Genomic DNA, 26,420 nt, shown 5'->3' on the forward strand with positions numbered 1-26,420 from the left:
TGGAAGGCTGCAGTCCGTGGGGTCGCTGAGGGTTGGACACTACTGAGAGACTTCACTTTCACTTTTCACTTTCATGCATTGGAGAAGGAAATGGCAACCCACCCCAGTGTTCTTGCCTGGAGAATCCCAGGGGACGGCGGAGCCTGGTGGGCTGCTGTTTATGGGGTCACACAGAGTTGGACACGACTGAAGCGATGTAGCAGCAGCACCACCATGCAGTTACCAGTACCAATTTGCACTCAGGAACAGTCTTAGTAGAGCTGACCTGAAGCAGAGGTCTACCTGCTGAACAGATATTGCCCAAACTAAGAAGGTAAGTCAAGGATGATTTTCAATATCTTTATTAAGAAATATCAAAAGTTGATTACATTTCCATACACAGTTTTACAAAGTTCAAGTGAAGGGGAATGTAGGGAGGCCATCAGTATGCCTGTTTGGACACCACAATCACTTACCAAAAAGGTAACCTTGTCACTTTTGGTCACCTTAACAGTGGTCCACACAAGGCCCTTTCCCACTTCCACTAGGCCACAGCACAACACATTACTTGAGTTTTTACTAAGTTATAAATCCTTAAACATTTGTCCTTTTCTTCTGTCATTATCCTTCCTGAAAAAGCCAAGCTGTTTATAGAAAGCACAACACTTGAGTCCCATTGACTGCTGTTTGCATCACATTTTCACAAAGCCTGCTTTGAGAGTTGGGAAACATTGCAAGCTACATGTTACCAGAGCACACTTGGGATGGAACCCACGCACATTGTTATTTTTTATTTAACATTTAACAAAAAAGAGGGAAGCACTCAACTTGGAAACAAAACAGCACAGTCATCAGTGGAGAAGTTAAGTGCGGGACAGGGCCTGCAGATTCCATGATGGTCCTCCAAGAGGTCACCAGGGTGACCAAAACAAATGGAGGCAGGGATACCAATACAGAATACACAAAGAGAGCCTCTTGGGCAGGGAACATCACAATCTTTTGTGTCAGGGATATTGAATCAGAGGGGAATTACACTTTCAAAAATAATCGGGGCTAATGGGTCCTTGGCACCAACAGGACACAGCAATGGTGTGGAGTGCCTCGGTGAAGGCTTGTGCTGGGTCATCTACAAGTGGATCTCTGAAGAGACTGTCCAGCCGCATCAGAAAGTACTATCTTCAGAGGAAGGACTCCTTATTCACCCACATGAGACTGCGGGTCTCGTTGGGCTTGCATTCATACTCAATGACGGAGAAGGGACTTCCCCACTGGCAGTGATCTCGCTTGTGGTAATTGTAGAACTTGACCTGCCACATCGTCTCGAAGGTCCCAATGTCAGTGAACTGAGGGAAAAGAAACACACCCCATCAAAAACTCATTCTGCCACTAGCAATAGACAAGAGCTGGTGTTCGTGGAAGAGGTGTAATAGGGAAGAACAAATCTGACTCCATATTAGAGCTGTTTCTTTTACTTTAACCTTCACATTCTATTGTTTTTGCTTCGAGGTAAGAATGTTACCTGAAATACACAGCACAGCCCATTTTCAAGGTTCTGACTTTTAAGAGTACACTTTTCTATTCATAGAGAGGTAAAATGTTGCAGAACAGAGAATAACATTCACCTTGTTGGAGGTTTACAGTAACATTGTGACCTGACCGATGTGGACTGCTGCAAGAATAAAGGATTCCTGCACTAAGTAAGAGGTTTGCAATGACTAACTCTCCTCCCTACACTCTGCCCCTCACGTTTTAGTAACCAGTATAATTACTCTGGGCTCCTGTGATAAAAGCTTAGGCCTTTTACTCTAACAACCGATCTTCCTTTGTTACCAGAGAGAGTTTCCTGAAAAGCTATCTGTAAGTCATTTATTTCTCTATAAAATCATATTCCCAATACACTTATTGCATTTGCTATGATATTGCCTTTAATAAAAATAACTCCCCAAATGTATATGTTTCCCAAATTTAAGTTCTGGAAACGGCTCTTAGAATCTCAGAATTTCAGAGCTTGCCATAGAAGGGAGATTGGGAAGAGAAGAGAGGGAATGGTGTTTAATGATTGTTTTTGGTTTCTGTTTCAAAAAACAGTTGTACAAAATAACGTGTGTACATCATGACTAAACATAAGATACAACTGCCCTCCCATCATTAATTTCAACTCCAGGAATACCTATCTTATTGAAAGCATGTGCTTGCTAAAGATGCTAACTTTCAAGTACTATTGAGTGTTTATAAGCCATGCCCATGCCTCAGGTTTTGATTATACATTATCTAAAGCCACAGTTGAGTACCTACTGTGTGCCTTGCACATAGAAATATTTGTATAAGGGATGCTCCTTGCTCTCAAGAAATTTGCCTTCTTCTTCCAGAAGATAGGCCCTGAAAACACTGCACAGAATTCTCGAGTCATGAGCACACAATTCTCATGTAGCTGAGAAGAGGGTACAGAATACCCTAGAGGCCACTGGGCAGGGGCTCAAGTGGCCTGCGGGGTAGCCTGACCCTGCCACCATCTCCTGGAGCTATTTAGGGGACCTGGCATTAAGTAGCATGATGCCTGCTGTTATTTTCTCCTCTGACCCTCCCTTGTCATGGGAGGTTACAGGGACTGCCTTAGTAGGGTTCTTAGACTTGTCAGGAGCCAGAAGACATGGAGGGGGGAGGGCAGTGAGCAATAGGAGCCTTCTGCTTGCGGCTGCCACAGGGGGAGGGTGATCAGGTGCTTCCCAGATAGCTTTCCAAGATGCTTTCAAAATTATATCCTGCACCATTGCCTCATCTTGTTAATCTGATCCCAAAACAAGGCCTGGCTTGCCTTTGGAAAATTCGCTTGACTTGTAACAGTGGATGATGTACCTCGAGTCCACAAATCTTTTCTCAGCTAAGAAAATGAAGTCTCTCTTTTTAGAAAGTCATAACTTAAAGATCTGTGCACAAATATGCAGCTTTATTCACAAAAGCCCTAGACTGGAATCAACCCAAATGTTCCATCATTTACCTGCTGATAGACACATTTTGGTATATCTATTAATATAAAAAGGCTTTTTACTTAACAATAAAATAGAACATACTGATTCAGGCAGCAATAAAGTTTGATTTCAAAGTCCTACTGAGCAAAAGAATCCAAACCCCAAAGAATATATGTACTGTATGATTCCATATATGTTTGTACATATATATATATATCTATATAGTTTGTAGTGATAGAATGCCAGGCTCCTCTGTCTATGGAGTTTTCCAGGCAAGAATATTGGAGTGGGTTGCCAGTTCCTACTCCAGGGGATCTCCCTGACTCAGGGATTGAAACCGCATCTCGTGTGTCCTGCACTGCAGGTGGATTCTTTACCTGCTGAGCCATCAGGGAAGCCCCAGAATATAATCTATGCTGAGAGGAAATATCTGTGGTTACGAAGGTTACCTGAGGTAGGAGGAGGGGATAGATGATTGATGAAAATGTGCCAGAGGCAACTTATTGCAGGTGACGGAAACATTTTACATCTTGATTGGGGTGGTGGTTACAAGAGCACGTGTATGTGTTTGTTAAAACTCATTAATCAGTATACTTAAAATGGGTATATTTATTATATGTAAGCTATACAACAAAGTTGATTAAAAATTAGCAATTTTTTTTCTTTAATGAGCAACAAGGAGACAGGTACTCTTAACCCTGCCAATGGGAACTGAATTACACAGCCTTTTGGAAGGGTAATTTGTATCAAGTAAAGCTGTGAACATACTTGGGTAAAGCAATTTCACTTACAATTTATCTTGACATCACAGTGTTCGGAATAGTGAAAAACTAAATACTAAATTTCCATCCTTAATTAATTATGGCATATCTATATAGTGGAATACTATATAGCAATTCTAAATGTAAATATTTAAATAAAAAATTTCTATTATTCTGTATTGTTACCTGAGCTAAGCAGAGTACCAACAAGACTGTCTAGCATTAATTTCATTAAAATTATACATGTTATGGACTTTCCTGGTGGTCCAGTGGTTAAGAACCTGCCTGCCAGTGTAGGGACACGAGATCGGTCCCTGGTCCAGGAAGATCCCACATGCTGTGGAGCAACTAAGCACACATACCACAGCTAATGAGCCTGTGCTCTAGAGCCTGTGAGAAGCGGCTGAGCCAGGGCCCACAGCTACTGAAGCCCATGCACCTAGAACCTGCTGCTGCTGCTGCTGAGTCGCTTCAGTCGTGTCCGACTCTGTGCAACCCCAGAGACGGCAGTCCACCAGGCTCCGCTGTCCTTGGGATTCTCCAGGCAAGAACACTGGAGGGGGTTGCCATTTCCTTCTCCAATGCATGAAAGTGAAAAGTGAAAGTGAAGTTGCTCAGTCGTGTCTGACTCTACCAGGCTCCTCCGTCCATGGGATTTTCCAGGCAAGAGTACTGGAGTGGGGTGCCATTGCCTTCTCCGCCTAGAACCTAGGCTCTGCAACAAGAGAAGTCATAGCAATGAGAAGCCCATCCACCACAACTAGAGAGAAGCCCCATTCTCTGCAACTAGAGAAAGCCTGCATGCATCCACGAAGACCCAGTGCAGCCAATAAATAAATTAAATTTAAAAAATTACACATGTTAATGCTGATGGAATAAGTTTCATTTTCTTCTATGTACTTATTGGTACTTTAAAGATTTAATGATCAAACTTTACTTTCATAATCAGAAAAAATGTTAAGCCAAATTATATTTACAAGTTTTACCAAATAGCTAATATCCTTAACATAACATATGTTAAGAACTACTAAGAACATTTGGATAAAACTGAACAGTTCATTAAAAAAATTGGCTAACTCTGAAAAATATAAGAGTCGGACATGACTGAGTGACTTCACTTTGACTTTTCACTTTCATGCATTGGAGAAGGAAATGGCAACCCACTCCAGTGTTCTTGCCTAGAGAACCCCAGGGATGGGGGAGCCTGGCGGGCTGCCGTCTATGGGGTCTCACAGAGTCGGACACGACTGAAGCGACTTAGCAGCAGCAGTATTATTAGTAATTAAAGAAATACAAACTTTCAGAGTTTTGTATCTTGTTCACCTATCAACTTAGCAAACATTTTCAAATACCAGAAGCAATTTAAGCCTAAAACTTTAGGAAAGTATTATGAAAAATGGTGGTATATCTGTACTCTGAATATGTATAATCACTAAACAGAAATTTAGGTTTTTTTAAAAATGTATTATTTATTTATTTAGCTTTGGCTGTGCTGGGTCTTTGCTGTTGTGCAGGCTTTCCTCTAGTTGCGGTGAGTGGGGGCTATGCTTTGAAAGTCTCACTGTGGTGGCTCCTTGTTGGGGAGCATGTGCTCTGAGGCATGCGGGCTCAGTAGCTGCAGTGCGCGGGCTCAGTAGTCGTGGTTGGTGGGCTTTAGAGGGCAGGCGCAGTAGCTGTGGCACATGGGCTTAGGTGCCCAGTGGCATGTCAAATCTTCCCCATTCAGGGATTGAAACTGTGTTTCTGCATTGGCAGATGGGTTCTTTACCACTGGGCCACCAGGGAAGCCCAGGAATTTAGTTTTAATGATGACAGAAGATGATTAAAACAATGTTAACAGAAAAAAGATGGCTGAAAATGAGCTCAACTACACTAAGATGTATAGAGAAAAGAAAATGGAAAAATATTAACAATAGTTCCCAAAGTAAACTTTTTCTATCTTTCTACTTAGATTTCCTGCAATAAATATGTTACTCTTATAAGCAGAAAGAATATTTTAAGTGGTGAAATGGATCTATCACCCCTGAAAAATAAACACGAATATCCCTCAAACCCTAGGGATTTAATAAAATCTATTTAAGGATACATATATCCTAATGAAAACATTACAACTTTGTTTATAATACCATCCTTAAGTGGTAATAATAAACTGATATCTCATTTTACAAATCACCGAGATGACTTACTATTATTTTTTACCAACGTAAGACACTGTACATTTTAAGTGCAACTGAATTAAGTTATAAAAATATTTTATAAGCACCAACTAAACTTTCACAGGAGCAGCTTGAAACAAGGTTAGCTAAGTGGGAGAAACAATACTGTGGCCTTTTTGGAAATAGATATAAATAAAAGTTAGTCACAAAAACAAACAAAGATGATTATGACCACAGGCAATAAATAAAAATGAAAGCCCTTAAGGCACTACACTTACATCTGAGTAACCTTACAGCTAAGAAAGTCTCCATCCAAGAATTCTCAGTAACACAGTAAATCAAAACAGAAATATGTTGACAGCAAGTCACAGCTAAAAATTCTACTTTGTTTCTCTTTTATTAATGTTGGATTCAAGGTCATGTTATAGTAAACTTAACTGCTGCTGACTAGGCATATATTTTCCTCTCTCCCACATCTTAATTGTTTTAACTTCTCATAAGCGCTCTTTCTATTCTTCCTTCTGGAGCTCTATTTCCTGGCCATTTCTACCTAACTCAGGATTTCTTCTGTTCTGGCTAAGAACAGATGGGGTCTTCAAAGCCGACATTGTTTTTGAAGAACAGAAACAACTACACAGCTCTCTACCCTCTCCCAACCCATCTGTGCCTTCCAAGGAAAATCTACCCAGGCAAGCTCCCCAGTGACGCAATTAGACAGTATAATTCTGTGCATTTAATAGCTCTCTTTTTTAAAATACACAATTACTATCACTTAATCTCATTCAGTCTTGTGACTGGTTTTAACATCTCCATTTTGTGGACGAAAGAACTAATTCAGAGAGGTTAAGTGAGTTGCTCTAGTACTGTGCAGACAGCTAGTGGTAGGAGCAAGTCAAGAACCTAGGTTTTCTAATTTTCATCCAGAAAATGATAACCAGTGTACAAGCAAATGAGCTACATGCTACTGAACAGTGTTTCTTTTTTCTCCCTGAATGAGAAGAACATCTATGAATTGTCATGTGTAGAATGTTTTAGGAGGCCACTACAGACTGACTGTATCTCCCCAAAATTCATATGGTGCAGCCTAAATCCCCAGTGATGGTATTTGGAAGTGGGATCTTCCAGAAGTAATTATGGCAGGAAGATGGAGCCCTCATGAATAGGATTAGTGCCCTTATAAACATAGACATAAGAGGGGTGATCTGTTTCTCCCTTCCTTCATGTGAGAACACAGTAAGAAAGAAGCTGTCTATGAATCAGGAAGAGTGTTCTCATCAGACGCCAGGTCTGGTGGCACCTTGATCTTGAATTTCCGGCCTCCAGAACTGTGAGAAATAAATATCTGGTGTTTAAGCCACCCAGTCTATCATATTCTGAAATTGACACTCTACTATATACCTGGACATTTTATTTACTTTAGTGTTCTTACAAGTTACAAGCCTTGCTACACTTTTATTTGGCAACCAGTGTGAAGGGGAACCCATCAGATTCTAAGGAGAGGAGACTCATTTGTTATCCTCAGTAATAAGTGAGGAATCTTGACTTGTTAATAAACAGTAAATATTTTATTAACATTGCTTTTCTGTTGTGCTGGGTCTTTGTTACTCTGTGCAGGCTTTCCCTGGTTGTGGAGAGCAGGGGCTACTCTCTACTTGCGGTACATGGGCTTCTCATTGTGGTGGCCTCTCCTGTTGAAGAGAAAAGGCTCTAGGCACAAAGGTTCTGGGTTGCGGCACTTGGGCTCGGTAGCTGTCGTGTGGTTTTGGTAGTTGTGGCTCATGGGCTCTAGAGTGTGGGGTTAGTAACTGTAGCACATGGGCTTAGCTGCCCCATGGCATGTGGAATCTTCCCGGACTGGGGATTGAACTCATGTCTCCTAAATTGGAAGGCAGATATTTAATCACTGTACCACCAAGGAAGTCCTGAAGAATTTGTTTTAAACAATTTCTGTGGTGGTCTTACAACCATATGACCTAGAATCCCCAGAGTACTTCTCTCCATTCACCATTCTACTCAGTTTCACCGGTGACATGTGAAATTCAGAAATTGACTCAGAAATTCACTGACTTAGGAGCACAGAATGAACTTATTGTATTGATAGAGACATGATGTTACTTCATTAGTAAACAAATTCAGTATAAATGAGCATCTATGACTTTTAACTGTGGTATGACCTACCAATTCCTACTGGATTCCGAACATCTCTATTCCTGTACTGTTTGAAGTTTTATTAGTAAATCCTTATTTTCCATTTCTCTTAGCTGAATATATAGGGTTAAAAGTTCTAAGTCTTATAAGTATGCTTAACTTCATAAGAAATTGTTACACTTTTCCAAAGTGACTGTGTCATTTTACTTTCCCACCAGCAATATGACTTCCAGTTGTTCTATTGATACATTCTCTCCAAAAGCTGACATTGCCAGTTCTTTTAATTTTAGCTGTATAGCAGTAAGAGGAAGAAAAACAATAAAGAGCAGAAACCAATTAAACAGAAAAAGGAAAAACAGTAAAGAAAAACTGATGAAACGAAAATCTTCTTTAAAAACTGTCTTTAAAATTGATAAATCCCAGCAAAACAGAGCAGGAAAAAGAAAGCAAATTACCAATATTAGGAATGAAAGATGCTATCACTATTGATCCTATATTGGTAACAACATGGGATCCTTAGATTAGGAACGTTATACCAATATGGGCTTCCCTGGTGGCTCAGTGGTAAAAAATCTGCCTGCCGATGCATGAGACATGGGTTCAGTCCTTGCACTGGGAAGATCCCTGGGAGAAGGCAATGGAAACCCACTCCAGTATTCTTGCTTAGGAAATCTCAAGGACCAAGGAGCCTGGCAGGGTGCAGTCCATTGGGTTGCAAAAGTGTTGGCCACAACTTAGAGACTAAACAGCAACATATACCAATATATTTGGTATACAAATGTACAAATTCTTTGAAAGACACAAACTATCACTAAATCTCTAACTACCAAAGAAACTGAATTTGTAATTAAAATTCTTCCCAGGAAGACAATTTCAGGCTCAGTGGCTTCATTGATAAATTCATACACTTAAGGGGAAAATACTGATTCTACGTAACAGAGGAAGGAATACTTCTCAATTCATTTTGTGAAGCCACTGTTACCCTGATACCAAAACCTGGGATATTATGGGTAAAGGAAAGTTGCAGACAAAAATTCCTCATGGATTTATGCATAAAACTTACATATAATTTTATTTGCTTGAAATATTTGTAAATCAAATCCAGCAATACATAATAAGGATATTACATTGGAGGTTTATCTTCAGAACTCAAGGATGGTTCAATATTTGAAAATCTATGTAACCTGCATATTAACAAAATAAAGGAGAAACACTATGTAATCATATCAATAAATGCAGAAAGAACATGTGGTAATTCAACTTCCTTATACCTTATTAAAGACTCTGATGCTGGGAGGGATTGGGGGCAGGAGGAGAAGGGGACGACTGAGGATGAGATGGCTGGATGGCATCATGGACTCGACGGACCTGAGTCTGAGTGAACTCCAGAAGATGGTGATGGACAGGGAGGCCTGGCGTGCTGTGATTCATGGGGTCGCAAAGAGTCGGACACGACTGAGCGACTGAACTGAACTGAACTGAACCTTATTTATACTTATACCATCCTTATTTATACCTTTTACCATCCTTATACTTTATTATCATATATATAATAAAAACTCTCAGCAAACTAGGAATAGAAGAAAATTTCTTCAGTCTGATTAAGGGCCATCAATAAAAAAACAATAGCTAACATCACCTTCAACGTTAAGTGAAGCAAGTCCTTTTCCTATAAGATGGAAATAAGGCAAGGAGAGCAGTTGCTTCTATTCCTGTTCAGCATTGTATTAGTGGCCCTAAGTCAGTATCTTAAGGCAAGAGGGGGGAAAAAGGGAAACAAAACTTTCAATTCACGATAAAAATATGTGTGCAAAAACTATGAAGCAATTAACAAGCAAATTCAGCAAGTCTGCAGGACCCCAAATCAATTTAGAGTAAATCATATTTCATAAAGAAATATACTAGCACTGAATTAGTAGTAGTATTTTTACTATTTGGCCAATTTTGTGGGTGAAAATTGGCCTTATGTTATTTATATATATATTTATCAATAGTGAAATTGTCATTTTTAATATTTATTGGTGATTTGCATTCCTTTAGCCTATTATTTTTTGCTTATTTTTCAATTTCCCATGTCCTTCTCTTTCAACTTCCTATGGCCAGTAAGGTTCTCTTCCTTACTGGTTTCTAAGAATTCTTTATATATGAAGTAACGGATTGTGCCAAAATATTAGAAAGAGTTGACATGAGGAACACATTTTACATTTGGGAACGCATGGGTAAGGCCACCTTCCAGCACAACACAGGTTCACAACAAGCTCATGTACTGCTTGTCTCATTCCTCCAAACTATCCCCAGCTCCTATCTAAGAGGGCCAAACAAAAGGGGAATAATGTGATGACTATCATAATGCAGACAGAATCTCCCTTTGAGCTCTCTCCTTGAAGGGACTAAGTGGAGAATTAGTCCCATTAAAATACAAGTCAGCAATACTCTTTGAAATGGGGGTGGAGAGCTTTTAGAGTTGCGTGTTGTTTAGTCACTAAGCCGTGTCCAACTCTTTTGTGACTCCATGGACTATAGCCCTCCATCAGGCTCCTCTGTGGGATTTCCCAGGCAATAATACTGGAGTGGGCTGCCATTTCCTTCTCTAGGGGATCTTCCCCACCCAGGGATGGAACCCACATCCCCTCTGTCTCCTGTACAGAGGCTCCTCCTGTACAGGCAGGTTCTTTACCACTGAGCTGTCAGGGAAGCCCTCAGAGTTGGGTATCATTCATTAATTCCCTGTGCCAGGGCCTCTGGAATTATGTGAATAAAGAGATCACTGCCACTAATCTAAGTCAGATGGCATTTGATAACATCCTGAGTTCAGCTTCAAGGCTGCAGCATTGTCTGCACAGGCAGTGGTTAATCGAGGCAACACTGCTTAACCATCCATGTTATAAACAAGCTTTTCACGTGTCACCAAGTATCATTTGCCTTTTAAGGAAAATTTAATTACCTTTGTTTACAATGTTTAACAGGAAATCTACATTTATGTAATCAGAGTTTTCCATTTTTAATCTTTGGATTTCTTCCATTTCTTTTAGGTTTAGATACATTCTTTTCATTTTGATTTTTTTTTACAAAGTTGCTTTAGAGATAATCTCATAATCCATCTGAAATATTTTTTGATCAGGAAAGAAGGGAAGGCATCAGAAAAGAAGAACAGAGCCTCCCAAATAGTCAATTATCCTAGCATCATTTATCCAAAGTTTAAAAATCTGAGAAACTATCTTGAGGTAACCTTAGACTTATAAGAAGTTGTTTTAATTCAGCTTTCCTTGCTAGCTTCACTTACTTGATTAATTGACTTTACCTGGACATCTCAAGACTTCCTTATTACTTGTGCAAGTGGTTGTGTCAGCAATGTATAATATTTAAGCTTGACAAAAGTTCTGTCATAGGATAGTGTTAAAGCATATGCAAGGCTTTCATCACTAAAATGAAATTTTCACTTAACATTTCAGCTGCTTACAGGAAAACTTCTAATTTCAGTTAATAATAATTCTAATTTCAACTGTAATTGAATCAGCCTATCATTGATAAAATACAGATGCATGGCCAATGCACAAACCAAAAGCTGTATGATCATTGTTGGAACAATCAATCATCTGCTTCTTCTAGAGTAGAAACTATATTTAAGGACCTAGGCTTTACTGCTTGGACTCATAAAATGTGAAATACCATTTTAAATCTTTTGGAAATGATGTACAATATAAACATAAATGAAGTTTGAATTAGAGGAAAGTTAAGTCACATAAAATCTAAAATTATGGGAAAGCCAAAATAGACTGTTGACTATGAAAAAATAACCATCTTCATTTTAAAAGAAGAAATCATAATAAAAAATAAACAATTTTAGTGTAATTTTATTTCGACACAATGGAAAATAAAATAGAGCAAAAGTAAGAGAAATAGGATAGATATGACAGATTTTCTTTTCTTTATTAGGAGTCTGTGATTTAAAAAAATAATTTCCAACAGAAGCATTGACAAAACATGAAAGAACAATCTATAGAAGAAACAAAATTAAATTGACATGTAGAAATGTTCATTCTTGCGATAGTGAAAAGTAAACTAAAATATCTATTACATTTGAAGTAATTCTCAGTGATGTCATGATTATAACAAAGTCAGTAGGCTTCTTCATTGCTAGCAACATTGTAAAATAGTATGTACAACTTAAAAAAACAAATACCAAAATGCTATATTGGAGACGAGCCTTAAAGATTCACTTCTTTTGACTGAATATTTTTACTCAGATTGAGGTGGATATATATATATGTATATATGTATATACATATATAAAGTTTTACATTATAGCACTTTTTATGATGGGACAATCAATATATCTAATATCTGGGTAAGTCTAATCATGATACATTGTGATACAGTCTTATATTACCATTAAAATTTTAAAAATATGTAGAAAGTTGGACAATATATATTAAAAATGATTGCAACTATAGAATGTATTTATGTGGAAGTTAATCTGAAAATGAACCAAATAAAAATGTAGGGATTACTGGTGCTTTAAAAGTTTGCTCACATTTCTGAATCTTATCTTGATATTTCAGTTTTTAAAGAAACACGCAAATCCCTTGAGATGCTGGAATGCATTGCCATACTTCTCGGCATGCCTATACCCAACCAGAAAGGAATCCTATATGGATTTGTTGGATTTCAGTCCTAGTTGGTGTCATCCTAAATGACAGTATTTGAGAATCTGACTTCTTCAGCAAATAACTAGTATCATACCCTAAGGGTAAGTTTATAATTTTTATACCATTTTAGGGCTGACAGTGGTCTTAGTGATCAAAGAGTAGAATCCATCTATTTGTATTAAAGAAACAGGCCCACTGAGTTAAGCCTGGGATCCCACTGCCTGGGATCACAGTTAATTATGGGGCTTCCCTCATGGCTCAGATGATAGAGAATTGTCTGTAATGCAGAATACCTGGGTCAAGAAGATCTCCTGGAGAAGGGAATGGCAACCCACTCTAGTATTCTTGCCTGGAGAATCCCATGGAAAGAGGAACTTGGCAGACTACAGTCAATGGCGTTTGAAAGAGTTGGACACAACTGAGGGGCTAACACACAGCTAATTATAGAAGATGGCATCCTAATACCTTCATAACTTCCAGTTTTAATTCTGACATTCTAGAGGTTTCCTCGGGCACCCATACCACTGATGTTTCCCTTGATAAAGTATGTAAATTTAATAATCCAAGAACTTGCTGCTTAACTGACTGTATTTACCTGGATAATTCAAGGTTTTGGTGTTGCCTGTGAGAATATGTTATGTCTACACTTCTTAAAATTTGAGTCATAATAATGGTAACTTAAAAATGTCACAGGATAATGATGAAACTAGCTGAAAGCTTCACCACTAGAGTGTACATTTAAATTTAATACCAGAGCTGCTGACATAATCAGAAAACCTCTAACTTCCATTGTTTTCCTGAGAATCAGCCTACTACAAATAAAACACAAATGCATGGCCAATGCTCAAACCTAATGCTATGTGATCACTGCTGGAAAATTCAACTATCAATCACCTGCTTCTTCTAGAGTGGAAATTATATGGAAGAATCTAGGCTTTACAGATGGCACTCAGGATTCTTGAGTTAAGAGTGTAGAGATTCTTTTCCCCACAACACATCCCAAAGGCACTCAGTAACTTAAAAGCTCTCCAGCCTTTCAGCAGGTACCTGGACAGGCAATCCAGACCTACTGTGAGCAATAAAATCACAGTATGATTTGTGATGTGGATATGGATATGTTTAAATTATACTCACATTAAAAAAAATACCATGTTTCAGTCTCATTCAAAATAATGTAGATGTTCTTAGTTTACAAATCCAATTAAGTTTTTAACCAAGTTCTAAATTGTTTGTTAATCGTTCTCCCTAGTGTTCTTTTTACACTTACAGCAAAAGAAGTGTGACTCCACACCATTTTAAAACCAGAGGAAGTTATAGCTCTGCTCCCCTCAGCCCATACTGGCTCCAGGGAGAAGGTGGGGAGGGGAGGTCTCCGCTCCTGTCCTGTGACCACCTGGAACAGGATACAGTCTCATCTATTGTGACTGCCTCTGTACCTGACCCAGTGCTCAGTACCAGTTCAGTGAAAGAATGAACAACTTAAAGTCAGCTCACTGGCCTTTTGAGCTCTCATTAGAATTCTGATAGATGGCCAATAGCCATATGAAAAGATGCTCAACATCACTATTAGAGAAATGCAAATCAAAACTACAATGAGGTACCACTTCACACCAGTCAGAATGGCTATCATTAAAAGGTCTACAAATAACAAATGCTGGACAAGGGGCGGAGATCTGTACACCATTGGTGGGAATGTAAATTGGCGCAGACACTATGGAAAACAGTATGGAGTTTCTCCCAAAAAACTAAACATAGAGTTGGCATATGGTTCAGCAACCCCACTCCTGGGCATATGCCCAGACCAAAGTAAAGTTTTAAAAGACACATGCATCCCTATGTTCAAGCAGCACCATTTAGCCAAGACATGGAAACAACCTAAATGTCCTTTGACAGATGAATGGATAAAGAAGATGTGGTACACACACAGAATGAATATTACTCAGCTATCAAAAAGAATGAAAGAATGCCATTTGCAGCAACTTGGATAGACCTAGAGATTATCACACTAAGCAAAGTATGTCAGAAAGAAAAAGACAAATACCATATGAGATCAGTTACATGTGGAATCTAAACTACTATACAAATCAACGTGTCTATGAAACAAAAACAGACTCACAGATATAGACAACACACTTGTGGTTGCCAAGGGGGAGAGAGAGTAGGGGAGGGAAGGAAAGGAAGTTTGGGATTAGCAGAAGCAAACTATTATATATAGGATAGAAAAACAACAACAAGGTCATACGGTAGAGTACAGGGAACTATGTTCAATATTTTATGACAAACTATAATGGAAAAGACTATGAAAAAGACTATATATATATATATAGTCTTCCAGGATTTTCCAGGATTTTCTGGAAAATATAAACATATATGACTGAGTAACTTAGCTGTACAGAGGAAATTAACACAACACTGTAAATCAACTAAACTTCAATAAAATTTAAAAAAATAAAAATAAACAAAAATAAAATTCTGATAAGCATTTGCAATTCTGCTTCCAGTTAATCATTCCTTTAACTCTAATTATTGATACATATGCTATTCTTGATACACTAGAAGGATACTTCTTTGATACAAAAGAAATTTATTTTGATCCACCAGTCTTTTACTGGATATGTGATCTTCAAATATTTTTTTAGGGGTCTAAAAATACCTTTTAAAATGTGCCTCTGTAGAAATGGATGGTTTTCTCAGAAAACCAACTAAAATGGACTCAATGAAATCTTCAAAGTCTCTCCAAAGGCAAACTTATGGACTAAGTTGAAAGTTATGGATATTCTTTCCAAATATCTTTACTTTGGATCCTGTCTTTTATGGGGAAATTCTGTCAGACTTTCAAATAACAGCTAAATCATACACCATGTAAATAGTTTCAGAGCACAAACTATGAAAATGTGCCCAATTCATTTTATAAAGCGATTAACTCTAACATCTCATCTTAAACTGTCACGTCCTTTGCCCATTTCCCCTTCTAATCTACACATTGCTACTAGACTGATTTTTAACAACTGGCAAATCTTATCACCGTTACCAGGAAATGGAAGTCCTACATTGAAATGTTTTTTAAAATGGTGATAATAGTGGAGTGGAACTGCTAGATGAAACTAACAAAGATGTAAGTTTGTAAGAAACTGATAAAATGTAAACAAAAGCTATTTGATGCCTTTAAAAAGCAACTGAAAGCAAGACAGAAATCAGTTACTCTTAAAGGATCTCAATTCTAACAATTAAGAACTGTCCCCGTGATTTTTTGTCTGAGGGTGCTCCCCAATCACAGGCAGTTCTGGCAGAAGGAAACAGCAGTTTTATCTACTGGAAAAGGGAGAAGAGTGTCCTAGGCTGGAAGAGCAGCTGGAAATTTAGGGAGAAAATCCTGGAAGCAAGAGAGCTGTAGAAGAGACCCAAAATCTGACCATGATTACGCCATAATTCTACAGGCTAATCGCCATGTATAGGCTGCTGGGAGGGGGTTTTTCCTGCTTGAAAAAGCAGACAAACCAGTAAAGAGTCTATTTCCCCCCACCAAACAACAGAAATTTATTGTTTCATAGTTCAAGAGGTTGGTGGTGGTTTAGGCGCTAAGTCGTGTCTGACTCTTCTGCGACCCCTTGCACTATAGCACGCCAGGCTCCTCAGATGTCCCAGATCAGGGTGTTGGCAGGGTTGATTTCATCTAAGGGAAGCGTCTATTCTTGAAAGAGAAAGTTATGCTGAATAAGATTTGGAAGTTTGCTGCCTTTTTTTTTTTTTTTTTTTTTAATTGAATGCATTCCCAAACCTGAGAAGTTGAAGCCTTAATGGCTTGAAAGTACCAAAGCAAAGGGCTCAGGAATGGCAGAGAAACTGGAAATTTAGAGGAAACTGAGGGTGGATGGATACTAAAATCGTAGTATAAACTGTCCAATTCCTTAGCTGACTGCTAAACTCCACTGGGACAAAGGGGACCAGGCTAGAAAAGCAGCAACTGGAAGCTGAAAAAAATTAAGCAGAGATTTCAGCTGCTATCCTGCTGGAAAGACAGAATTTGCAGCTTCAGTCCTGGAATGTAACGCAAAAAGAGAATAATCCTCAGAAGAATAAAATAAACTAAAATCAATAATATACCATCCATAAAGTTTAGTGTCTCATCAAATATTATCAAACAAGTCACAAAAGAGGAAAGCATGACCCATATTCAGGAAAAAAGTCATTCTTGCTCTAAATGGGACTAGATACTAGATTTACCAAATAAATATTTCAGACAAGCAATTATAAATATGCTCAAAGAGGTAAAGGGGTATACGGTCAAAATGGGCAAACAGATAAGGAACCTTGAGAAATGGAAACTATAGAAAATACAGATAAAAATTCTAGAGCTGAAAAATATAATGATAGAAAAAAAAATCAGAAAACAAGCATGAGTAAATTGGGGCAGATGAGAAAAACAGTGAACTTGAGTATACATCAATAGGAATTATCTAATTTGGAGATCCATAAAGGAAAATTGGACAAGACCTTAAAGACCTGTAGGATAATACCAAACTGTCCAATGTGTAATTGAAGCACTACAAGAAAGGGAGAGAATAAAGTTGGAAAGAATTTGAGGCAAAATAAAAATTAAAAATAACTCAAATTTGGTAAGAACATTAACTTATAAACTCAAATTCTACCTCTGTGTGTATAACCTAAATTAAAATATTTTAATGCAAGCAAAAGAAAGAGATAATTCAGATAGGATTAGAAATCAATGAAACAGAAAAATGGGTCAGTGAAGCATATGAAAACAAAACTAGGTTTTTGAAAAAGCCAATAAAATTGGTAAATCTCTAGCTAGACTGGTTGAGGATAAGGGAGGAATGGAAAATTATAAACATAAAAAATGAGTGAACATAATTAGAGATCCTAACACATCAAAGGATGGTGGAGGATTATTACCAACAATTTTGTGCAAACAAATTTGACAATTTAGTTGAAATAAATGAATGATATCAAAGACAAATTACAAAAATTAACTCAAGAAATAAAACCTGAATAGCCCGTTATCAAAGAAGGAAGGTGAATTTGTAACTAAAAACCTTTAAACAAAATTAAATGCATGCCTTTATTGGTGAATTCTATCCAACATTAAATAAAAATAATATTTTAATAATAATAATATAAACTCTTCCAGAAAACAGAAGAGTGAACAACTTTCAAATAATTTTATTATTATTCTGATACCAAAACTAGACAATGGCAATACAAAAAAGAAAACCACAGACTAATATTTCTCAGGAACACAGATGTAAAATCCTCAATAAAATGTTAATGAATCAAATCCAGTCATATATACAGGGAACATACCATTGACCAACTGGTATTTACCCTAGTATTCAATAACTCAAAGTTGTTTCAACATTGAATAAACAATAAAATCTACTAGAGAATAAAGAAGACATTATATGATCATCCCAGTAGGTAAAGAAAGAATCTTTGAAAACATATGACACATTCATATTTTTTTAAAGCTCTCAGTAAAATTTCAGTAAATTAGTGATAGAAGGGAACTTCATTAACCTGATAACACAGATTTAATAAAAAACCCTACAGCTAACATCGTACTTAGTGTTGAAAGACTGAATGCTTTCTTCCTGAGATTAAGGAACAAAGATGTCCACTCTCATCAATTCTGCTTAGCATCAAACTGGAGGTCCTAGGCATTGCCATCAAGACAGAAATAAAAGGAATATGAATTGAAAAAGAAGAAGAAAAACTTTTTCTTTGCAGAAGACATTATATCAAACATGGAAAAGCTTAAGTGTTCTACAAAAAAAAAATCCCAAACAACTATTAGGATTAATAAGTGAGATTAGCAAGGCCTCAGAATTCAAGATGAATATAGAAAAAAATCAATTTTATTTCTATAAATAGTAAACCACCATATATAATAGCATTTAAATATGAAATATGTAATGAAAAATTTAACAACATATGTATAAAATCTGTACAGGAAACACTGTAATGCATTATAGAGAGAAATTAAAGAAGACCTAAATAAGCAGATATATTCATGTATCACAAGACTCAATATTAAAGTGTCAAATCTTTCCAAACTGCCCAATTTGCAAACCCAATTAATATTCCAGTTCTTGGAGAACTGGAGAATGAACTGACAAGTTCATGCTAAAATCTATATAACAATGCCCAGGGCCTAGAAAAGTCAAAATGACTTTGAGTAAACCAAGCTGAAAGATTTAGGCTATCCAATTTAAAGACTAAAATATAGATTATTAAATAAAATGTTTTAGCTCTTGTAGGTCTTTTGCATTTCCAAACTTAAAAGACTGATATAATTAAGTATGTAAAGTAACTAGAATTTTTATACGTTGCTGGTAAAAATATGAAATGGTACAACAATCAGGATATTTCTTATATGGTTAAACATATACTTACCATGTGATTTGTTAAATCTCCTCTTAGGTATTTACTCAAGAGAAATGAAAACATGTTCACTTTAAGAGTCATATTCAAATATTCATAACAATTTTATTTATAACTCCAAAGGCTGCAAACAACCCAGCTGTTCATTTATTGGTAAAGGGATAAATAAACTCTTATATATCCTTACCATGAAATACTACCCAGTAACAAAAGGAACCAACTACTTAAACAAAAACATTATACTACAACATAATGCTAAGTGAAAGAAATCAGGCACAATGCTATGATTCTATTTACATGAAATTCTAGAACCATTAGAACTGTTATTGAGACAAAAAGCTCAGAGTGGCTAAGACTGGGGGCATTGACTACAGATAGACGTGGAGGAAATTTTCAGGATGACCAGAAATGTTCTATATTTTTATTGGGGTGGTGATTATACACTAGTCAAAATCTATGTTACTGTACACTTTAAACTGGTGTATTAATATATTTACGCTTCCCTTGTGGCTCAGCTGGTAAAGAATCTGCCTGCAATGTGGGAGACCTGGGTTTGATCCCAGGGTTGGGAAGATCCCCTGGAGAAGGCAAAGGCTACCCACTCCAGTAATCTAGCCTGGTGAATATATTTACATACAATTTGTATGTAAATTGCATACCAAAGTTGATTTACAAACCTTCAATGGATTCCCAGAGGCATGAAGATAAATTCAATAAGCAGGCCCTGTAACATCTAAGCTCTATTTACCTCTCCAGTTTAATCTTTTGTAAAAAAAAATTTTTTATTGGAATATAGTTGATTTACAACGTTGGGTTGCTGCTGCTGCTGCTGCTTCTAAGTCGCTTCAGTCGTGTCCGACTCTGTGTGACCCCAGAGACGGCAGCCCACCAGGTTCCCCTGTCCCTGGGATTCTCCAGGCAAGAACACTGGAGTGGGTTGCCATTGCCTTCTCCGACAATGTTGGGTTAAATCCATCTTAATCTTAAGTCAGTCCCAACCTCACTGTCTGCTCAAGCTATGCTGGGCTACTCATTCCTTGAAACACATTTATTGCTCTCCTCCAGCTGTTGATATTTGTAGCTCCTTTTTCCTCAAGTGTTCCCTCTTCTCTCAGCTTTTAAGAAAGCCATCCCTTAAATCCTGGGCTAGACTAAGACCCCTGGTATATGTCCCAAGGGTACCACTACTCTTTTAGTACATTTTGTACAATAATAATTATTCACTTTATTATTGATAATCTTGTATAAAGTATGTTTTCCTCCTCTAGATTAGAAGTCCTATGAAGCCAGGGATATCTATTCTGTTCACCACTCTTCTCCCAATGCCTGATATATAGAAGAAGTCTTTACATATTTGCTGATAAATCAGCCAAACAAAAAAATAATAAAATTAAAAATTAGAACCCTTAAATATTAGCATTTTCAATGCAACAACATATTAAAAATAAGTGACATTAAGTAGGGTTTCTTTTAAGAAATGAAGAGATGTTTAATATTTCAAATTATTTCCATAGATGGATGGATAAAGGAATGAAATGAAATTCAACACATCTCCCAATTATCTCTTAATGAACCAGAAAAAGGATGCTTTAACAAGATAAATATTTGAAACCAATAGTACATCTAATAGTGAAACACTGGAGATAAGGATTATCACTATTAGTGGAAAACATTATTCTAGAAACATTAGCCAATGCAATAAGGGCAGGGAAAAAACCCAGAAAACGACACTATTATATGAATTAATAGATTATGACTGTCTAGCTGAAAAATCCAAGATCACTGAATGAAGAATTTCAGTAAGCAAGTTCAGTAAGGTGGCCAATTGTAAAATACACAAACATGTTCTGTACAAACAATGCAGTAGTGGCACAAGTATAGGCAGATCAATGGAACAGATAACAAAAATGTAGGGAGAGAATTAAATTTTTGCCACAAAGAAATTACTATAAAACAGATCATTGGAGAAGCATGGATTACTTAAGTAACTGTACTGAGACACTGGGCTTCCCAGGTGGCTCAGTGGTAAAGAATCTGCCTGCCAACGCGGGAGATGTGGGTTTGATCCTTGGGTTGGGAAGATCCTCTGGCGAAGGAAATGGCAACCTACTCCAGTGTTCTTGTCTGGGAAATCCCATAGACAGAGGAACCTGGCAGGCTATAGTCCACGGGGTCACAAAAAATTGGACATGACTTAGAGACTAAAACAACAATTGGGACATTATGAACAAACATATGCAACTATGAGCTGATATAACATTTCATAATATTTGATTTTATATCCTTTCTTAAGGGAAAATAGTGATTATTTTCTTTTACATGGATTCCGTTTGCTTTGGCATCATACCCCAACACTCCCAAGTAGACCTTACCGGCATGGTGATCTGGATGGGCTGCCGTTCTCCACTCTTGGTTGGGGCCACACCTTCTGTGTCATATGTTCCCGTATATACAATTCTGTCCCCATCGGGCTCTTTAGACTTCAGTTCCAGTGGGACAACCACACCACCAATGGAAATGTTCCTGCAATGGACTTGAGTTGATCATATACAGTAGAAATTAGCTTAGGCACCCTGTTCTGGTCTGGACCATAACCCTGGGCAGAAACCACACAGGGTTGGCTAACAGAGACACTTTGGTGTGATAGAAAGTTCTGAAACTTTAGGGAGCTTGTCTTTCCCAACTAACTAGCCATGTGAACCTAGATCAACTGCTTAATCTCTCTGGATTGACATGAGTATTCTCATCCAGAATACTTGTACAAGGCTAAGTCAGATTCTGTCAATGGTCTTCCTCTTTAGTTTCTTATCCATGGAACTTTAAAAAAATCTAGCTATACCCAGCCTATCTCAAACACTTGGCTTGGGGTGTGGTTTGGGCATTTGTAAATTAATTTTAACATTGCAGAGGTGATTCTAATGCACAGGAAGAATTCAAAACCACTGAACAAGTTCTCTAATAATTTTTTTTTCTGTTCCAACAACAGAACATTAGGGGTCCCATGATTTGGGGGGTACAGTTCCTCGAGCCAGGCATATACCAAAAATTCTCACTGTATCATTTCCTCATGTGAGGGTAATGGTTCTTGAAGTGTCATCCCTGGGCCAGCAATGTCAGTATCACCTGCCAACCTATCAGAAAGCAAATTCTTAAGCTCCACTCCAGTGGTAGAGTTTACTACATCTATGACAGGTTCAGTCGTCTGTGTTTTAAAGAGCCCTCCAGGTGATTCTCATGTACACTCAGGTTTGAGAACCACTGGTTAGGGCATTGAAGCACTTTGAAAAAATTAAAGTATAACAGGAAAAAAAAGCTTTATCATTAACACAAATTTGTTTTTAGATTAACTTGAAAAATAGAGCACTATCCTGAGGGAACTAGACTAGGTAACTTGGTAGAAGGGTTTGCCAGGAAAAAAGGGAAAGGAAAAGTCTAGATCATATCTAGATGCACAGAACACTGGGAAATGTGAGGATAATGGATGCTTGGGGCTGCTGGGGATGCTGACAAGTAAACAGACCAAGAGCATCAGAACCAACCCAGGTTTGATTCTAGGGCTTTCAACTGGAGCCTGGCACCTAGAAGGCCGATACAACTTTGTTGAATTAAGGTCTACTGCGGGAGACTTAACCTATCAGCCCTCTCCACCCCACCTTCTGAACTCAGCCAATGGTAGTAGATAAAATGCGGGGTGGTTTCTTTCCTCTTTCCACACTAGACTTCACACCCTGCTTAGGTAGAAGCTGAGAGGTAAAGGACTCCACCTCTTATGGTAAAGGATACTTCCCCGTTCCTGCACTCTTCTACACTGACTTTCTAGCCCGAGGTTTACTGGATACATTAACCTCTGATAGCAGAGACGAGATAGTTTCTGCCACACACACACACAGATACACACACAGATACACACACACCACCATCCTTTTGTTGTAAGGATGCTGCTAATCCCATCACCAGGCTGAACAGACAATTCAGGAGAAAAAGAAACACACCAGGCAAGGGAAACTAGGCCTAAGCGGGGAAGGCTGCCCTCCGTCTTGCTCTTCCAGCCCCGGGATTCCAGGCTCATAATGGCTGATGGATGAGTGGCGAGCATCCTTAAGAAGCCCCAATAATCAGCCACCCCCAATTTTATACCTCGTTACTCAGCCTTTCTCCCTCCTTCAGTCTCGCAGAACCCGGCGGAGATGAACCGGAATTGCGGTAGGTGAAGCCCAAGGCGAGCTTCTCCCCTCCGCCCTACCCCGGCCGCCTGAGGGTCCGCATCAATGGCTGGACAGAAGGGATGAGAAATTTACAAGAAAAAGCCCCCAATCCCCTGGCTTCCAGTTGCAGTTTTAAACACCTCACCCTTCAGGCGTGGAGGGAAGCGAGAATAGCGAAGGAGATGACTTAGGGAGCAGACAGCTGACCTCATACCTCCCCCCAACAAAACCTCCTGGGCCCTCCGGGCGAGGTGAGAGGCAAGAGGTGCCCGGAAGAGGCTCTGGCCGTCCCGGGGGCCTCGTTCCACCCAGCGTATCCCAAGCCGGGCCGGTCAGCTGCGGCGCGCGCCCGCACTCACTCGACCTGCAGCGTGGTGGGCTTAATCTTCACCTCCACCTTGTAGGAGGAGCCCGTGAGCAGCTTGATGGTGCGGTTCTGGCCGAAGCGCTGCCCGTCCACCTTGTAGAAAACCGGGCCGTCGTTCGGCTGGATGCGCAGGGCGATGGAGAGGCGCACGAGGCCCGGCAGGTCTCCCATGGCTGGGCGCGGGCGGGCGCGGCGGCTCCAGGGGGGCGGAGGACTGAGCCGGCGGCGACCGGGAGGCTGGAGCGCGGTGGGCGGAGAGGAAGCGCGGGGAGGGAGAGGGAGGTGGCGGAGCGGAGGCTACCGCTAGGAGCCCGAGCCGTCGCGGCCGTCAGCCCCGGTTTCCCAGGAGCAGCTCCGCAAGCTGTGGTCCCCAGCCCCCCTCGGCGAAGAAGCGGGCCCCAGGGACAGCTCCGAGGTCCGGCGCTCCCACATCCCCCGCTCCCCGAGCCGCGCGCTCCGCGCACCCATGGGGCTCACTCCGGCCCGCAGGCCGCGGGCCGATCCGCGCAGCTGGAGGAGAGAGAGTTAATCCTGTTTACGCATTACAGTCCCCTTCAGCGGGGGAAGCGGACATTTAGGCTCCTCCTAGGGCAGCGCGGGGCGGGCGGAGGGGAGGATGGGAAGGAACGGGGTAGATCCTGGGTTTAAGAGGCACTACATCCAGCCGCAAGACTTCGGGATCTGGATATCCCCTCGCACAGCGAAGAGCTGTGGACGCCGTTGCTCGCGGATCTGGCCCCAGCCAGGCAGGAGGAGGCTGAGGGGCCAAAGCAGGGCAGGAAACCGTTAGCTAGTGATTTTAATCTCAGGAAACATGTCTTTCCAAAGCTTAGGGGACAAGGCTGAGGATACTAGCAATTCCATCTAATGTGGATTGCAAACCATCCTGGATTAGGAATGCGCGCAAAAAAAAAGAAAAAGAAAATAACCAATACATATTCAAGGAGCTACATCTTCTCTTGGGTGTGTATTTCCATTATGCATGTTCTTGTCTCAAGAATGAAACCGTGTAATGAATCACATACATTTTCACTGATCTTGTAGGATAAGCTATTATAACCCTGTCAAAGGAATTGGCATGGGTCTAAAGGCATGGTGACAGTGGCCAAGAGGAGAGATCAGTAAAAAGACTGTTGGCAGGGCATCCGGTGCGACGCCCGCAGAGTCCAGGTTTGCCTATTAAGCATGCAGAAGGCGGTTGACAGCTCGAGATTTTGGAGGCAAGGGGAGACCAGTGGTGTCACGGCTCCACTGGGAATGGCTTCAGATAGCCGGGAATGATCACCTGCTTCAGCACCACCTTGTGGATAGTACCAGGGCCGCGGAGCACACCTGGGGAACGGAGAAGCAGGTTAGTGAGGACGAAGGGGCAAGAGGAGTCCGTTCGGTGGTTTTTGCTCACTCACGGTAGTAATACTTTTCTTTAGAAATAGCTCCATCTCGAAGGTGATTTGTTTCCTATATTCTACAAATATAAATCAGCTTTTTGTTTTGTTTTGTTTTGTTTTTTAAAAGGAACAAAACCTGGTCATCTAAAAAAAATAAATCAGCTTTCTCATTTCAGGATGGTCTGCAATATTCCCTACACTACTCTTTGAAGGGTATTAAATTCTGTAGAGCTGCAGAATTGGGTATGGCCATTTGTTTGCCTGACATTGGATAGATTTGCCCACCACACCACAGTTACTAACATTGCTGTTATTTTCCTTCTAAAAATACTGATATATATCCATATATATTAATTTGTTTTAAAAAGTGAAAATGAAAGTGTTAGTCCCTCAGTCGTCTGACTGTGACCCCATTGACAGAGGAGCCTGGAGGGCAAGAATATTGGAGTGGGTAGCCATTCCCTTTTCTAGGGGATCTTCCCCTCCCAGGGGTTGAACCAGGATCTGCTGCATTGCAGGCAGATTCTTTACCGTCTGAGGAACCAGGGAACCCATATGCTTCTTATATGTAGTGTATTTTGGTTCCCTAAGAAGATTTTGGCACAGGATTTTTGCCTCTTCGGATTTCCCAATAGTGTCTACCATACTGTCTTCGGCAAAAGGACTCTTCAAGTTTTTGCTAATTTAACCAGCTTCTTCAGACTTCACTAGAAGGGAGAGTAATGCTGGAGGAAATGGCTTGAAAATGTTCCTGGCAGCAGAAGCACTTGGTGCAGTGATTAAGCCCCGAGTCACAACAATCAGACTTGATAAAATCCACACTCAACCACTTTGCTAGTTGTGTAACCTTGTGTAAGTTTCACTACCTCTTGGAAATGGTTTTCTCATCTGTAAAATAAGGGAGGGGGAAGTAGATGCTATGTTTTTGATATGGTTGTCGTGAGGATCAAGTGAGATAATGCACATTCTAGTGCTGAATCTAATATTAACAACTGTTATTAGGTGGAAATGCAAATAGTCACTATTTGGGCTTCCTGGGTAGCTCGAACAGTAAAGAATCTGTCTGCAATGCTGGAGACCCTGGTACGATCCCTGGTTTGGGGAGATCCCCTGAAGAAAGGTATGGCAGACCACTCCAATATTCTTGCTTGGAGAATTCCACAGTCAGATGAGCCTGGTGGGCTACAGTCCTTGTGGTCGCAAAGAGTCAGACACGACTGAGGAACTAACACACACAAGGATGCTCACCATCTCTAGTAGAAGAGTCAGAAAAATGCAGATTGAATCAGTAATATCAAACTATTTGGCCTATCAGTAGGAAAAAATTTAAAAGGCTTTTAAATTCAGTGTTGGTAAAGATGTGGGGAAATCAGGCCTCCTAGTAGTAATCTGATGAATT

General features: G+C 39.5%; 1 protein-coding gene across 1 annotated transcript; it reads right to left on the reverse strand.

Moving 5' to 3' along the window:
- Positions 1-325: 325 nt before the first annotated feature.
- On the reverse strand, positions 326-24,184 carry CNRIP1 (cannabinoid receptor interacting protein 1). Its single transcript, XM_040224121.1, has 3 exons — positions 23,626-24,184; positions 21,434-21,584; positions 326-1,322 (listed from the first exon to the last, which is right to left on the reverse strand). Exons 1-3 carry the CDS (start codon positions 23,802-23,804, stop codon positions 1,158-1,160), a joined length of 495 nt encoding a protein of 164 aa, XP_040080055.1. The 5' UTR covers positions 23,805-24,184; the 3' UTR covers positions 326-1,157.
- Positions 24,185-26,420: the final 2,236 nt, after the last annotated feature.

The sequence above is a fragment of the Oryx dammah genome, unplaced genomic scaffold (genome assembly GCF_014754425.2).
Source record: "Oryx dammah isolate SB20612 unplaced genomic scaffold, SCBI_Odam_1.1 HiC_scaffold_25, whole genome shotgun sequence".
Classification (NCBI taxonomy): domain Eukaryota; kingdom Metazoa; phylum Chordata; class Mammalia; order Artiodactyla; family Bovidae; genus Oryx; species Oryx dammah.